This window comes from Solanum stenotomum, unplaced genomic scaffold (assembly GCF_019186545.1).
Source record: "Solanum stenotomum isolate F172 unplaced genomic scaffold, ASM1918654v1 scaffold33960, whole genome shotgun sequence".
NCBI classification, from domain to species: domain Eukaryota; kingdom Viridiplantae; phylum Streptophyta; class Magnoliopsida; order Solanales; family Solanaceae; genus Solanum; species Solanum stenotomum.
Genome location: NW_026032701.1, coordinates 15,609 through 33,818, shown reverse-complemented (window position 1 = coordinate 33,818; position 18,210 = coordinate 15,609). Strand labels below are relative to the sequence as shown.

At 34.0% G+C, this 18,210-nt stretch overlaps 1 protein-coding gene across 1 annotated transcript in view; it reads right to left on the bottom strand.

Moving 5' to 3' along the window:
• The window catches only part of LOC125852333 (disease resistance protein RGA2-like), a 28,194-nt gene continuing 9,984 nt past the window's right edge, over positions 1–18,210 (bottom strand). The window contains 3 exon segments of the mRNA XM_049532083.1: positions 1–992; positions 995–2,620; positions 3,077–3,507. Coding sequence (XP_049388040.1) covers positions 163–992; positions 995–2,620; positions 3,077–3,503 — 2,883 coding nt within the window. The 5' untranslated portion in view covers positions 3,504–3,507 and the 3' untranslated portion in view covers positions 1–162.

The window sequence follows — 18,210 nt, the reverse complement described above, 5'->3', positions numbered from 1 at the left end:
TGAAAGCGTATAATACAAATAGATTGTTGATTTGTTTCCAAAAGAAAATTACATCCAATGAGAGAGAGACTCACAAACAAACAACCGTAGAAAAAATTACATACAATCACAATGGCAGGAACCAAAAAGACTCGCAAACAAAGAAACAATTACAAATAATACTTAGGAATATATTTCCAGATTAGGAATGTGTGCAATTTTGTGCCAGTCTTCTCCTATTCCCTCCTCACACCGCTTGGCCAGTGTTGGACATCTCCTAATTGTTAAAGTTGTGAGGGCTGTTAGGTGCTGCAATCCCTCCGGTAAACATTTTAGCATCTTACAGGATGTAACAAATAACTCGGTGAGTGAAGTTAAACCTTTCACCCCTTCCTCTGGGAGACTCTCTAGTGCGTCACAAAATTCAAATTGGAGACTCTTCAAAGCATTGAGACTAGCCAGGCTGGTAGGCAGCTCTTTGAGATTATTGAAGTCAGAGATATTCAAGTATTTGAGATTTGTAAGGCTATTGAACATCTCTTCTGGTAATGAAGTATCTTCTTCATTATCGCTAATGTTGAGGGAAGTAAGAGCCCTAAGATTAGAAGAAAGGGTCAGAATAGGGCAATAGCGAATCTCCATCTCTTCAAGCACAGGGAATTGCTCTCCTCCTTCCTTTTTCACCAATCCTTTCAGATTACCAAAATATGTTATACAAAGTTTTCTCAGGGATGGAAACCTTATTCTTCTGGGGAATCCAGAATCAACATCAACATCAACATACTCCACACACCCATATTGTAACTCTAGACTTTCTAGACAAGGCAGATCACCAAAGGGTGGTAAGCACGAGCAGTTTCTGCAGTCGGTAATTACAATAGAGACAATATTTTTCAATACTGAGTGATTCATCCACTCTGGGAGACGGAATCCTCTGAAGCCATTGATTGTTAAAGAAGTCAGATTGGGGTGTGGTTTGAGGGCTTCAAGCACTTTAACATCTTCTGATTCAGTGGTCCGCTGTCCCAACTCATGATTAAAGAATGCAGATTCCCTTTTGCAGATAAGTTGGCTTCTTTTGCATCCTTATCTTTCTTCACTCTCTCAAGATGCGAGATTTTAATTGAGCCATAGAGATTTAGGCTTCCTAGTTCACCAAGTTGATAACCTTTCTTCGTTCCAACAACAAAGCAATCTAGAGTCTTAAGGCATGTCAAAGATCCTATCCTTGGTGGCATACAAGTCAATTTATTGCAACCATCAAGTAAAAGATTTCGGAGACTACCAAGTTTACTTGTTTCTTTTGGCAAACAACAAATTCTGGAGCAATATTGTAGATCAAGAGTTTGCAGATTTTGAAGCTTGCATAACTGCTTTGGAAGACTTATGTTATTGCTAGAGAGGTTCAAGTATCTTAAATGTATTAGATCTCCAATGGAAGATGGTAACTTCTTAAATTTTGAGTTACCTAGATTAAGCACTCTTAATGAGACAAACTTTTGCGAGAGAGAAGGAGAGTAAGAAGACACCAGTTCAGCGAAACCAATGGACATCATCCTATGTGGGTAACCTTTTACATTTATTTCGCGGATATTGCTGCTTGATGCGCTTGCTGAAAACAGAGATGTAGCCAAATCATGGATGAGATCATGCATCTTGAAATAAGTTTTACCATCTTTAACTTCAATCTCTTGGAAAAGAGACCTCAAGCATAATTCTTTCCATACTTCATTGCCCACATCCTCTAGCTCCATGTTTCCTTTTGATAAAAGAAAACCGTGCGCCATCCAGAGAGAGATTAGCTTTTCTTTTTCCATTTCAGTGTCCTTTAGGAAAACTGCACAATACACAAAGCATTGTCTCAAATCAAGTGGAAGATGATGATAACTAAGCCTTAGGGCAGGCATAATAGACCTTTCATCTTGAGGTAAATTCCAAATCTCGCTATCTCTCACATGTTCCCATTCTCTTTCTTCTCTCTTGAAGCGCAAAAGACCTCCAAGAGTCTTGGCTGCTAGAGGCACACCACCACTTTTTTTCACAATCTCCTTTCCGATAGCCACAAAGTTAGGACTTATTTCTTCTTGATGTCTAAATGCACGATGTATGAACAACAACCAACAGTCTTCTTGAGACAGATTTGACAATTCATATGGTTGCAATGTTCCCATAATTGATCCAACCTTTTCAAGACGAGTAGTAGTTAGAACAGAAGCACCACTTGCTCCAACCTTCAAGACTGCTCTTAGATTATCCCACTTATCTTGATCTTCATTCCAAACATCATCTAAGACAAGCAAGTATCTTTTTCCATTCAACAACTCCTGAAGCTTCTTCTGAAATGAAGCCAAGTCCTCGACATCAAGAGAACTTCTTTCAATATTACCTATAATTGTCTTTATCAATCTCTTCTCATCAAAATCATCTGAGACACAAATCCATATTTTGGGATGGAAATGCTCAGTTACTCTCTGATCATTGAAGACCATCTGGGCAAGAGTCGTTTTTCCTAGCCCCCCCATACCAAGTATTGGGAGGACTGAAAGCTCTTGGGCATTATTAACATTGTTTATCAGGATATTCACTATGTCATCTTCCTCTTTGTCTCTTCCATAAACTTGTGGTTCAGTTAAAACAGAACCTGGTCCAAGCAATGTCCACACGAGAATATTGTTACATTCAAGATAATTAGGAGTCAGCAGAAAATAGATAATGATATTTGCACGCTTTAAAGAGATATGGATGAGTTTGAGGAGCAGGAGACATGAGAAAATCATGCTGAGTTCCACTTGGAAAAGTGAAAAATGCTAGAGGATTTCCTAGCTTTTCTCACTTATGAAATTACTTTCTATGACATAAACTTAGAGTAATTACTGAGTTTGTGTTTGATAGGAGTAAAGTTCTTCTACAATCTTAAGAAGTTTTAGAAAATAAGCTATATATCAATCATCAAAGTTAGTGAAGAGTTAAGACACTTGAGACTAACATATAGGGAAAGTCTTAACTTTCCCTAACCCCAAACACACAAATGAATTTGATAATTACCAAAAAAATGAATATAGACAAAGTTGTTGTAATACTAATTTAAGATGAGCACCTGTTTCCGGTCTAGCAACTTGTCTTTCTATAATCTTTTCGTGCAAATGAAAATCCGTTCTTTCCTTAGCAATTGCATCTAGTTTCTCCATCATCTCTTTTATCCTTTTCCCAATCTTGTGACGGAAAGCAATAGTCTTTGGATGATAACGCCCTAATCGAGACTGCTTGAGTCTTGCTGACTCATATTTACATTCGTCCAATAGGTCATCAACTTTATACGCAGCAGCATTGAGTTTCTGTAACCAGTTTTTAATTGCCTTGTCCTTAAGTTGCTTCTCCTGAGCATCTTCAAGCACTGCTTGGATTGTAGAAAACCTGCTCGAAATATTTTCAAACTCATTTTCAAAACCGAGAAGCAATCCAAGTTCCCCTTGGATGAAAGAAGTGATATTTTCTAGCAGAATTTGAAGGAAAGCTTCAGCCATATATATATATATGTTGAACTTAAAATTAGATGATATATGTGTAGATTACTGGAATTGTTGTGAGTTAGCCAATGAATCAAAGTAAGATGTTGGAATGAAATATGGAAAGCTGAAACTCAATTATTCCACCATTGGGCCCATCTCTCTCAATTATTCACACTTTGTTTCTTCAATCCAATAATTAACTGTTGAATTTGATTTAAAACATTTTTTTATGGTGGGGTAATCTTTCAACTATGTCTACAAAAAGTTTCTAAGAACCTGTTAAAATTAAATTAACTTTTAAACACTTTTGAATTATTTGGGTAAAAATAAAAGGTTCTCTTAAGCTAGCATTCGTTTAGTTTAAGAGATAAACGTATATTCACAATAAACGGTTTATTGAGGGCACTAGAATACCTTCAAGCTATATATAGCACACCAATCCAAAATGCCTGGTTCAAGAGAGTTGTTCTTACAGGAAGTCAGCATACAATATGATCATTTCTTTAATTCTTTTGTCACTTAAAAATCAGTGAGATTAATATCTTCTTTTTTTTTTTTCCAGGTTTTAGCTTGTTTTAGGGAAAGTGAAATAAATTGGCCAACTCTGGTAAAATCAACTGATATACACATTTGGATGTGAGCAATTCATCAAAACCAAATCGTAGATGAGATCATGCATCTTGAAATAAGTATTTTTAAGGGTAATGCTAAATTGCCAGAAATTTTGGCCAGAAATTAAAAAAAAATATAATATCTTTTTTATTTTAAAATAAACTAATCTTTTTTTCATTTTTTAGTTAAAAGGTATTGAAGTTAAAAAGGTAAAAATATTTAAAAAGTTAAAATAACATAGATAAAATATCATTCTGGCCAAATTCTGACCAAATTTTCTGGCCAAAAGGATTTTTCCTATCAATTTTATCTTCTTTCGACCTATTGGAAATGGTATGCATATTCATGGAAACTGTTAGCTAGTTTCATATCTGTCTTTTCTTGTGGGGTTGGTTTGTCAATAAAAGTCACACTTCGTTTTTTTTTTTCAATTCAATATTCAATCTTTTAGCTTTATCTGCAGAATTTTTTCAAAAGAACACCACTTTTTGTCTTTCCAATTTCTCAATTAGTCCAACTCATTGAATGTGTAAATTTCGTGGTGGTACCTAAATTAATGTTTTGTTGTATTAAAATGTTTACAATGCTTAAGAGCATAAAGTGTATTGAATGTGAATTAAGGTCATGATAAAAGAACTCTAGCACAAATTCAAGTTTTGGTATAAGTTTATACAAGTGTCAAATTCAAACAAGCATATCTCTTAGGCTATGAAGAATTATGTGGACCATAATCTATCAAACTAAAGCCCTTGTCAACCATCTAGTTGTTATTCAATTCGAATCCATATCAAGAAGTTATGATCATTTTAGTGAAGTACTATCAAACAATCAAGTCCCGACAAATCACTTACCGAACATAAGTGGATTTTACGGACAACTGAAAGGAAGAAGCACAAACCTTAAGTTGATGGAGTTGTAATAATTGCAAACTTTTAAACTGTTTTTCAAACATTTTTTTTGGCATCTCTTTTATTTTGGGGTAATTTTCTAAAAAAAAAAATCTTTTAAATCTTTCTTGATACGTAGTACGCCAAATGTGAACAAGGGGAGTATTTATCAGTCAAAGGGAATTTGATTCCTCTCCATAACACCTTTTCTCAATTTTCTAAATGACACTTGTAATATTAAAATATCTAGATTAAATTAATTTAACAATCCTCTTAATCATAGTTAAAGACTAAGTTAGGTAAAATACACTCCAATATTGCTAAGAAAAATTTCAAACTTCAACAAATTTTGACTGCTCATTAATATTATCATTTTAGGTATACTTTCTAAATTACTTTATTCTATGACATTATTTTCTTAATACCGGTGAAAGCAGATATTATTGAAATTTACTTCCTCTGTCCATAATCACTTGTTCGCTTTTTTTAGTTGTTCCTAATTATTTGTCTATTTTGACAAATCAAGAAAGGACAAAAAAATTTATCTGCTATATCCTCAATTAATTAATTTGAAAAAGGTAGAACTTCTTGAAAATCTTAAATTTTTAATTCATTCACTTCATAACTAATATGGGTAAAATGGTAAACGCACTATGTCAATAATTGTTTTCTTAGTAGGTGTGTCAATTCAAAAGTGGATAAGTAATTAGTGACAGAAGAAGTATTGAATTAGGAGTTATGATAATCAAAAGTCATTAGGAGTTATGATTATCAAAAGTCATAAGAGTTATGGAAATAAAGACAATTAATTTTTTATATTAAAGAATGTGAATAAATAGAGTAATAATTGACACATTCATTTTTGTACAATAATAAAATAGAAATATTGTCAACAAAAAATAAAAAATGACATGGGATTCTAGGTAAAAGAAAAGTGTTGCGTCACTTTTCTTTTATCTAGCTGTATATGAAGTATATAAATATAGATATTGATAGATATAGATTTGTTTCCTTTATAGTTTTTATTTTTGATTTTTAGTTTTATTTGTTAGTTTATTTATCTAAATTAGTTGGAATGAAATATGGACAGCTGAAAGTAAGAAGCACAAACTCAATTATTCCACCATAGACCCATCTCTCTCAATTGTTCACACTTTGTTTTTTCAATCCAATAACTGACCGTTGGATTGATTTAAAACATTTTTTTTGGCATCTCTTTTATGATGGGGTAATCTTTCAACTATGTCTACAAAAAAGAGTTTCTAAGAATAGCACTTTTTTTTAATCTTTTTCTATTGGAAGAAAGATTTCAAGTATATATAATTACTAGTATACGTACCCACGCGTTGCGCGAATATTTTAAAATATAATATTTTTTAGATTTAAAATAATTAATACAAATTATTATTGAGTAACAAAAGTGCATGTATAATAATATATAATGTTTTCATTTCATATATACAGTTATGCTAACAAAAAATCACCATAATTTTGTGCAATGAGGGTATTTTCTTCAAAGACACTAAACATTATACTAACAATTCTTCTTCTTCTTCTTCTTCTTCTAGTATAATGAAAATTGATAACATATGTGGCGTGTGTTGAATTGATACATGTGCTAATTAATTAAATCTTAAATTAATAGATCTTTTTTTTTTGGTTTAAGTTTTGGATATTTTATTCATAGCTTCCAAAATCAAAACAAGAAATTACACCTTCTTACACCCCAACAGCTAGTGTCCAACCTTGTCAAGCCCACTACTAAAAATGGAAAAAACAACAAATAGACCAGGCCCTTTCGTAAACCTAATATTCTAAGATAGGATTTTCGCCGCTATCTCCGCCTCTTCGCCTTAGCTCTCTTCACTGCTTCTGTACATGAACAACAATGTTGCCTCCATGTTACTAACCTTTATGCTTTTTTCCAGTTGTGTTCAAAAGTTTCTTCCTCTTGCTTTCTTTTCTTCTTTTCTCCCTCTTTTGGTCTCTGATTCCCATCAATCAGCAGGTGATTTTGCGATGGAGTGCAAGGGTTCCTCCATCTCCAGGTTAAAAGCTCCATCTTGACTCCAGATCCTCCCTTTTGCTGAGATCATTTTGTTGACTGAAATTGTTGCCTTCAACTTCTATGTAATTTTGATGTTTGTGGAAAAAATATGTTGTAGCCTTCCCTTGTCCCCTATCCCCTTAAGGATGATACTCTTAAATATGGGCATAGTAATTTGTCATTATTTATGAGTCTCCTCGCAGGTGTCTCCATGCTGTTAAAATTTGTGAATGTGCAGCTCCCTTGGTCAATAGCAAAGTTTGCCACATGATCTGCTAGCTTGTTTCCTTCCCTTAGAATATGTTGGAAAATAACTTGTTTATCTTGTAGACATGATTGAAACCCTGTCACCATTTCTGCAATTATCCATGGACATGCCCATTTCCTTTCTAATACCTTGTACAAAAGCATTGAGTCAGTCTGTATGATTATTTGATTATGTTGTGACTTCTTGCAATGCTTGGATGCCTCCAGAATAGCTTTAGCTTCCGCGACTGTATTAGTAGTATTTTCTATACTTGCTCCTTCCACGTATTCTACATCTCCTTTAGCATTTCTTAAAACGAAGGAATAGGAACTAAGACCCGGATTTCCTCTAGAAGCTCCATCTGTATTGTATTTTACCCACCCATTCGGTGGGAATTCCCATAAGACCCTTTTCACTTTCATTTTAGGTTTGTAGCTTGTCCATTCTAAGAGCATATCTGGCCAGTTAACAGGACATGTCATAACGGGTTTCCTGAGTCTTACCAGCATATACATGTTCCTGGTGATATTGTGAATGACTCTTGCTACTGATGTCTTTTTTCCTTCATGATTCATCCTGTTTCTCTTTCTCCACAATTCCCATATTATAAAACTAGGAAGAGCTCTGTAAAAAGGTCTCATATTTGTCCCAATTTTTGTCCCCCACCATAACATTATAACTTCTCTTAGTTGGAGGCCCTCCATGTTAAGACCTGCAAAAGAACAAAAATAGGACCAAGTCCTATTAGCTGAATCAAATTTCAGAAACACATGGGCAAGTGTCTCATGTTGAGGTCTTTCACAACACCAGCATTTGGATGGGCCTTCAAGACCCCATCTTCTCATTATGTCATCAACGGGGATTTTAAATTTCTATAATCTCCACATTATGAAAGTCATTTTAAATGGTACACCCTTACTCCACATCCATTTATAAATTTTGTTTTCCTCCGCCTTATGTCTGATATAATGCCAAGCAAATTTAATTGAGAAACTTCCCTTTGTCTCTGGCATCCAACAAGGTTTATCCATTGTTGCTTCTTCTTTTGGAGGATGAATATTCTGCAGAATATGGTTCACCAATTCCTGTGGGAGTATCTCATGTAGTACCTCTGTATCCCACTCCCCTTGTCTAGTTAAATCCCTAACTGTTTTATATGTATCATCACATTGAAATTCTTCTCCAGTAATAGTGTACAAATCCCCTAGGCCCGTCCAGTTATCATGCCAGACTGATACTGATCCTTTCTCCATTTTCCATAAAATTTGGTGTTCAATGAGATCTCTAGCTTGAAGCATTTTTTTCCATACTTGTGATCCCCCTCCTCCCGGTTTCCACATAATTTCAGTAACATGTGTTTTCCTGCAATACTTGTTTTCCATGTATTCCCTCCATATCGATGGCTTTGTTCTAAAGTTCCACCATAACTTACAAAACAGAGCCATTGCTAGATCTTGCATCAACCTAAAACCAAAACCCCCTTCTTTTTTTGGTAAACATAGGTTACTCCATTTTGTCCACTGTCTTCCCCTCCCTCCTACGCAACTACTCCAAAAGAATTGAGCCATCATTTTTTGGACATGCGTTAATACATTGATTGGTGGGTTCATGACTGATAGACAGTGTATAGGAGTACTTTGCAATACATGTTTAATTAAAATTGCTCTGCCCCCAAAGGATAACAGTTTGCCTTTCCAGGCTTGTATCTTGGACCCAATCCTTTGTATCATTTGCTGATAATATGCCTTCTGCTTCCTCTTGTAGAAAATAGGGCAACCCAGGTATGTAAAAGGAAATTCCTTTCTTAAAATACCTGTTGCTACTTCCGCCACTATTGCCTCTCCTCCAGAAACACTATGGTGCAAGTAAATTGCACTTTTCTCTTTGTTCACCTTCTGGCCCGATATGTCTTCATATTTCTTCAAAGTTTCTGTGATCAATTGCATTGTTCTCACCTCCGCTTTACATAGAATAATCATATCATCTGCAAAGGCCAAATGATTCACTTTGCGACTTCCTCTCGGCATACCATAACATTTAAACTCCTTTCTTTGTATAAGAGCATTTAAAGCTCTTGACATCACCTCAGCCGCAAGAATGAATAAGGTAGGTGAGAGAGGATCTCCTTGTTTCACTCCTCTAGATGATCTAAAGAATCCTTTTGGTTGGCCATTCAATAGAATCGAATACCAGTTATTACTGATCAGTCTGTACACCATATCAATAATTCTTTCTCCAAAACCAATCCTCCGAAGCACTTTGGTCAGGAATAACCACTCCACTCTATCATACGCTTTCATCATATCTAATTTAATCACCAGATTCGGGGGTTTTCCCCTTTTTCTAATTTCTGTAACAATTTCTTGAACCAGTAGCACATTTTCTGCTATACTTCTTCCCGAAATGAACCCTGCTTGTTCTTGTGATATAATGTGTGGCAATACAGTTTTGAGTCTCTCGTGCATAATTCTTGAAAATATTTTGTTTACAAAATTACTCAACGAGATCGGCCTCAAATCAGAGAAAGTATTTACATGAACTTTCTTTGGGAGCAACACTAAATTGGTGTGAGTGATGTAGCGTGGTAATTCTGCTCCTCCCATAAAGGCTCTGACCATGTTGTGTATATCATTTCCAATGATTTCCCATGTATGTTGATAAAAAGCTCCTGTCATGCCATCCGGTCCTCCTGCACTATCTCCATTTAACCCCATAACAGCCCTTTTAACCTCTTCCTTCGTTGGTAAGCCCTGTATTTCCTGGTTATCCTGTTCTGTAATCATGACTGGTAGTTCATTCAGCATCTCAAAATCAACACTTGTAGTCTGCTGAGTGAACTGATTTTTGTAGAATGCAACTGCTGCTTCCGCTATGTCTTCTTGATTTTCTAACCATTCACCTTCATCATTTTGTATCCTGCTTACCCTCAATCTATTTCTTCTACCTTTAACAACGGTGTGAAAAAAATTGGTATTCCTCTCCCCTTCCTTACACCACTGCATTTCGGCTTTTTGTCTCCAGAATTCCTCTTCTCGATGCAATTGTTTTTTCAATTCCGCCTGGTATTTATGAAGACTTTCCCTATTGGTTTCTAACGGCATTCTCTCAAACTATGCTTCCTGTACTTTAATAACTTCCTCCAAAGTGATTTCTTCCTGGAAAATATTGCCAAAAGTTTCTTTGCTCCATTGCGTTAAAGCTTTCTTTACCCATTTTAATTTGTAATGGTATAAACTATAAGGGTCTCCTTCAAAATCTCTTTCCCAATGCTTCTTCACTACTTCCATAAATGATTCTTCTTTCAACCAGAAATTCAAGAACTTAAATGGTCTCACCACATTTGCATTACTGGTATTGAAAGTAATTAGAAGCGGTGTATGATCAGAACCACTTCGCATCAAGTGCACCACTTCCAAAATTGGGAAAATATTTTGTATCCCATTGCCCAGAATTCTGTCAAGTCTTTTGAAAATACAATTTGCATATGTTCTGCCATTCCACCACTTATATTTGCTGCCCTTAAAGCCTTCGTCATCAAGGTTGCACACATTTGTGCAATGATTAAAATCTTCAACTTCACTTTCTNGCATTCCGGCTTTTTGTCTCCAGAATTCCTCTTCTCGATGCAATTGTTTTTTCAATTCTGCCTGGTATTTATGAAGACTTTCCCTATTGGTTTCTGATGGCATTCTCTCAAACTCTGCTTCCTGTACTTTAATAACTTCCTCCAAAGTGATTATTTCCTGGAAAATATTGCCAAAAGTTTCTTTGCTCCATTGCGTTAAAGCTTTCTTTACCCGTTTTAATTTATAATGGTATAAACTAAAAGGGTCTCCTTCAAAATCAGCTTCCCAATGCTTCTTCACTACTTCCATAAATGATTCTTCTTTCAACCAGAAATTCAAGAACTTAAATGGTCTCACCACATTTGCATTACTGGTATTGAAAGTAATTAGAAGCGGTGTATGATCAGAACCACTTCGCACCAAGTGCTCCACTTCCAAAATTGGGAAAATGTTTTGTATCCCATTGCCCAGAATTCTGTCAAGTCTTTTGAAAATACAATTTGCATCTGTTCTGCCATTCCACCACGTATACTTGCTGCCCTTAAAGCCTTGGTCATCAAGGTTGCACACATTCATGCAATGATTAAAATCTTCAACTTCACTTTCTGGGACAGACCTTCCTCCTAACTTTTCTTCCGCATTGCTTATCACATTGAAGTCTCCTCCAACCAACCAAGGAAGATTAGTACTGCTGGCTATTGATTCCATCGAATCCCATAATTGTAGCCTTTCACTTTGCGTGCATTTAGCATACACTAGTGACACTACCATCTCGAGATCCATTCCTTGACTTTGTAACTTGAGTGTTAACATCTGCTCTTCATCCCTTATTACTGTGTAATTCATAGTCTCATCAATAAAGGCCCAAATCTTTCCATTCCCATTTGCCAGTGCATATTTCATTCCCAATTTTCTTTTGTACTCCTCCATTTCTTTCTTTTCCTCAAAGGGTTCCATAAGTCCGATAAAATAAAGTTGATATCTTTTATGTAAATTTACCAGCCTAGTAAATGATTTTTGGGTGTTTACTGACCGGATATTCCATATTAAAGCTCTCATTGATACCTAGTATTCTTGATGATCGTCCTCTTTGACCTTGACGAGGCTTGGGCTGCATGATCCACCCCCCCTTGTTTCTTCAGTTTGATAAGTGACTCCTTTAATTTTCCTTTCTGTTTAGGAGACAAGTCTCCTTCTAAAGCAATACTCTCAATGTTATTCCTCAAGTCCTCTTTGTCGCCACTTACAATCTCTAGATTGTCTTCTTGCCCCTCGTTATGAATTGCCAGTGGTAGTGCCTCATCATTGTTATTTTCATAAGGCACTACAGCTTTCTCATTCTCCTAATGTTCTTCTTTTTGTATCTTTTCTTCATGTACTATATGTTTCTTTTCCCCTCTTTCTGGTATGTCTCTTTGCTATTGTTCATGCTGATCAACTTCAGCATTTCTCATATCCTTCTCTTTGCTTGCCTCCTCATAGAAATTACCTTCACTTGTATTTTTTTCATATCCCTCCTTGCTCCTCTCAATATTCTCCTTCTCGTTGAAGGTTCTGTTCACCCAGTCTTTTGTTGCTTCCTCCTTTTCCTTGATTATTTTTGATTCAGTCTGCTGTTCTTCTTCATCTTGTAACGCCGCAAAGGGATTTTCATCTTGTACATCATTCTTCCCCTCAATATGCCCATACCTGTCTCTCTTATATTTGTTTATTCTCCTTATCATCCACTCTTGTTTATTCTGTTTGTACCCCACTATCTTTCCACTTGTTAGAACCCTGTTTTTCCCTCCCATTCTGCCTGCAGTAGTATCCTTCTCCTCACACGTCTCTTTCTTGTCTTCAATACTTCGAGATTCATATAATTCAGGATGTAATGACCAACATGTATTCTCATCATGCCCTTGTAGACAACATTCCTTACAATATTTGGGCATATGATCATATTGCACTTGAATCCATTTAAATTTGGTGTGTCCTGTATCATCATCTTCTTCTGTAATTCTCACCCTTTGTGGTAGTTTGGCCGTCAGATCTATTTCAACTTTGACCTTTGCACAACTCGGTCTCGTTTGATTCTTTGTTGCCATGTCCACCGTTAATGGTTTCCCCACTGCTGCAGCTATTGAAAATATGGCTTCCTTCGCAAAGAAATTTGGGGGTGGATTTGGAAAAGATATCCATGCCACACCAATTGTTGTTTCAGCATCTGGTTCAAACCATGGATCCCATTTAAACGTCCTCATCTGCCAGAAATTCTCTCTAGCCTTTACATAAAAAGCTGTTGTGGATAATAGATGCACATAGTCCTCCAGACTCGTGAGTCTGATCAAAATATGTCTCGTATCCAAGACTCCTATCGTGCATTCGCTTTTAATTCCACATTGTCCTGGTATTGTCCTTCTTAGTTCTATGATGTCAGGTTTACCATAAGAAAATTTTCCAATAATTGCATATTGTAAATTTTCTTGTCTGATCAGTGCTTTAACCTCTGATGCCTTCCAAGTGATGTTTGGTTCTCCATGAAGCATGACCACTGGTTTAGCGGGGATCATAGGATGTGTAGGGTTGATGCTCTTTGGTTTTAAAATATGTGCATATTGCAGCATATTTTTATCTCCTGTATTAGTCTGCTGCACGTTTGGATTGGATTGCGTAGGTAGGGGTGGATATTCCTCTGGTGGGCTGCTCCCACCGGCGGTGTCTACGACCATTGCATCCGCCTGATATGCTAGGGTTTTAGGTTTTGGTTCTTGGTTACGTTTTTAATTAATAGATCAATTTAAAATCTAGTATTAAAAATATTTATGATAGTTTTAGCTAAATCTATATAATTTGCAACACAAGTTGCAACCTCTTTAGCACACTCCTCTCTCGTTCAATCTTGCAAAATAAAATGTTTTTTATTTAATCAAATACAATTTCATAAAATTAGAATGTATAAAAAAAAATGGTGCTCACTTATCAATTAAAAAAAAAGATACTATACTAAAATTATTTTAAAAAAATATTTTTCTATATAATTTAATTTGAAGATTACTAAGAATAGTTGCAAATCATTTATCTCTGAAAAAGAATGTAGTTGAGATTAAGGGTGTAAACCACCTTATCTCTAAAAAAGAGTTGAAATTATATTATTTAATGATAAGCTTAAAAGGTTTGATAAATCTACAATTTAAGTAATATAAGTAAAGTTTATACGAAGTGGGAGATAAATAGAAGAGAACACTACATGATATAGGTGTTTTGTAATTTGTTAGTATTTTTTAACTAAGACTTATTTTTTTGAGAAAATCTCGAAATTGTTAAAATAATATAACTACCCATTTTTGTTTTTGGCAATTTTATTTGACAAATTTTTACATAATTATTTATCAAATTAAAATTATATATTTTTTTTGAGAGAATTCTTTTAAATAAATATTCAAACTAAAAAATTTAGAATTATTCTGATGATGAATGCTGCAATATTTTGCAAAATACGAATTTACAATATTTTAAATTTATTCTTTTAAAAAAATTATAATTTAAATTTTTTTATGTTGATGCTATTTTCTTACTACAAAATATTGATTTGAAATACTAAATTCATTTTATATAAACTCAAAATTTGAATTGAATTATTTTGTAATGTGTGACACTTTTGTCTTTCCTATTATATAGGTAGAAGATTAAAGTATATAATTGAGTTTTGAGAGATAAGGATAGCTAGGTAAGTGGTGAGGAATTTTCGAGATGCTTTAGATTAGTTTTTGTTTTCTATCATTATTTTTTTTGTTGGAAAAATTTATCTACGTATTTATAGCTATGTCTTTGTTAATGTTTTTCCTTTTCTTATTTTTTCTTTATTTTTCCATGAGATTTTAAAAAAATTTCCAAATAGTTGTTGTTTATTAAATTTTTTCTTTTGTTTCAGTTTTGTTCTAAAACTGCCAAATGACTTGATATTAGACAGCCACTTAGGTGAAAATAATCATTTTAAAAGGTTTTTTCTCTAAATTCATCATTACTAATTATTATAATATTTTTGTTTAATATCATGCTCATTACTTTTGAATAAACTAAAACAAAGAATCGATTTTTGCACATTGTTGTTGTATTATCTAATTATTTCAATTTTTAAGATATTATTTATTAACCTTGATCTCATTGGCCATTTCTTCAAATATAAATATTACCTTATACAAAGAAAACTAATAGTAAGTTTTAAGCTCTAAATAATATACGATTTGTATTAGTTTTTGTAATGATTTTTTTTATCAAAAAAATCAGAAAAAGTAAGTGAAATTTTACTTGAATACTAAGTGTTATTATATCTGCACAATAATCATGTCAAAGTATTTCTTGGAGGATTGATATCGTAAACCTCTTATCAATATAAGTCTTGAACACTTATCTATAATCAAAAGAAAATCAAGCATGACACGATTTCAATTTGTACATATAATAATTGCTTTTAATTTTCACAAAAATCAAATTTTTATCTATTTTATTTACTCAAAACACATTAAATAAATTTTGTTACATTTCATAATATATCTTTTAACTTCTACGAAGTAACACAAAATCTTAGATATAACTTTAACAAAAAAACTGAGAACATTTCATGGAAAAAAACAATTAATCAAATAAATCATATTTGATAAATTTTATGTTATCTTAAACCTCTTGTTGATATGAGCCTTGAAAACATACTTGTAAATAAAAAAAAAATCAAGCATTTCATGAAATTTAAAATTATAATTTTTTAAATTCATTTATTCATGTCATGTGCATAACATTTGATTAATAAACCCCAAAAAATAATTGATTTTTGCACATTATTGTTGTATCATCTAATTACTTACATTTTTTAAATATTATTTATTAACTTTGATCTCATTGGTCATTCCTTCAAATGTAAATATTACCTTATACAAAGAAAACTAGTAGTAATTTTGAAGCTCTAAATAACATACAATTTGTATTATTTTTGTGATAATTTTTTTAAAATTTTTTTTACAGAAAAATCAAGTAAAATGCTTCTTAATACAAAGTGTTGTATCTGCACAATAATCACACCAAAGTTTTTCGTGCAGGATTGATATCATATACCTCTTACTGGTGTAAGCCTTGAACATCTATATATAATCAAAATTTGTGATAACATTGCTGCAACAAAGTTAAATGTAACACTAATAATTAAATTACAATGAATATGAAGTATTCAAAAGTCTTAATTGATTTTAGACAAATTTACAAATCAATGTAAAATGTTAGTATATTTTACTCATAATTCGATGCCTTCTTTGCATTGGATTAATTGCAAGTATATTAAAAAATAGCAAATACTGATTAGAGTAACAATAATCTACAATCAATTTCTAGTTTTCTACATTGATTTCACCAATGCAAATGTTCATTTGCGTTCATTCAATCTACTCAAGTGTATGATGAAGAAATGAATATTGTTATCCAAGTGAGTTGATCAATTCATGAGTCCGAGTAAGAGGGATGTTCTAACCTGTGTAAGAATACTCAAAATTGAGAACTCATAATACGTAAAAATAGCATAAGATGATAGAATAATTATATGGATTATTATGAATAAACAAAAAATGTATAAGATCTATCACTTAAATTAGTACAAACTAATTTTAATAATTGAAATCCCTATTATACTACTCAGTCAAATTTACAAATACCTTCTCAGACTTATGATCTATGTAAAGAGATTGAGAATCAAAACAAACTTGAATAAATCTTATTCAAATGTAACATCAACTTAAATACACGTAAGATGTAACTAACTTGACTAATTCTAAGAAACTATTGTAACAACTTAATATGTAACTAAGTTGACTAAAACTATGGAACTACTTTAACAACTTAATCTAAATCTACTCTAACAACTTGATAAGAATTAATAACAAACTAACAAACTAGTGAGTATGTCAACACACCCCCTCAAGTTAGGTGTGGTGCAACAACACCTAACTTTGATGAACACCGAGGCAAGGCAGGCTTGGGCAGCGACTTTGTGAGAGTGTCTGCAATTTGATCCCCAGCAGGAAGATATTTGACTACCACTCTACCTAAGTTCACACTGTTGCGGAGGTAGTGAAAGTCTACTGCAATGTGCTTCATCTTAGTATGGAAGACTGGGTTCTTGTTGAGATATGAAACACCAATATTATCACAAAAAATGCTTGGCGTTTGCGAGACTTGATATCATAATTCAGTCAATAGATTGTGTACCCAAGTAAGTTCAGAGAGTGCATTGGCTACCGATTTGTATTCTGCTTCAGTAGAGGACCGAGCAACTGATTGTTGCTTTTTAGAGGAGTAACATATCAGATTTGGTCCCAAGAAAAGTATGTAACCAGATGTAGAGTTTCAGTCATAAGGATCACCTGCCCAATCAACATCGGCGTACATATAGAAATTACTATCAGAGTGGCTAGAGATTTGCAGGCACGACGTTGATGATGCCTTGAGGTATCGAAGCACCCATTTTACTGCTTTCCAATGCTCCAGACTTGGGGATTGTATAAACTGTGATAGTTTGTTAACTGCAAAGGCAATATCAGGACGCGTGAATGATAAGTATTGTAATTTACCAATGGTGCGTTGATACAAGGTTGCATTGGCAGGAGGTGAACCATCGCCTGCTTTGGGTGGTAAACTTGAGCACATGGGTGTCGTAACTCCTTTACGTACAGTCGGCCATATCCACATCTGAGAGAATCTCAAGTATGTATCTGGATTGTGATAAGACAATCCCATTTGGAACATATTTGACTTCGATCCCCAAAAAATAGTTGAGTTCAACAAGGTTCTTAAGGGAGAACTTGTAAGCCAGAGAGTTGATTACATGTGTGACCAAGTTTGGGTAATTCCCAGTAATGAGGATATCATCAACATACACTAGATATTACATCGTGACAACTTCAAATGTAAAAATAAACAGAGAAGCATTTGATTCAGACTTAACAAACCCAATTTTAGTCAAGTGAGATTTGAGAGCTTCATACCATGCACGTTAGGCCATAAATGGCCTTTTTGAGACGACATACATGATTGGGAAAATCAGGGTTGACATAGCCTTTCGGCTGCGCCATGAATACTTGCTCCTGTAAGTTACCTTGCAAAAATGCATTATTCATGTCAAGCTGCTGCACTTTCCAGTTATTTTGAATTGCAATAGAAAGTACAATTCTGATGGTGGTTGGTTTGACAACCGGACTGAAAGTTTCATGAAAGTCCAATCCTAAACATTGTGTGAAACCTTTTGTGACTAATCGCGCCTTGTACCTGTCAATAGAACCATTATCTTTCCTTTCAATTTGAAATAACCACTTACAATCAACAACATTATTTATTGGGT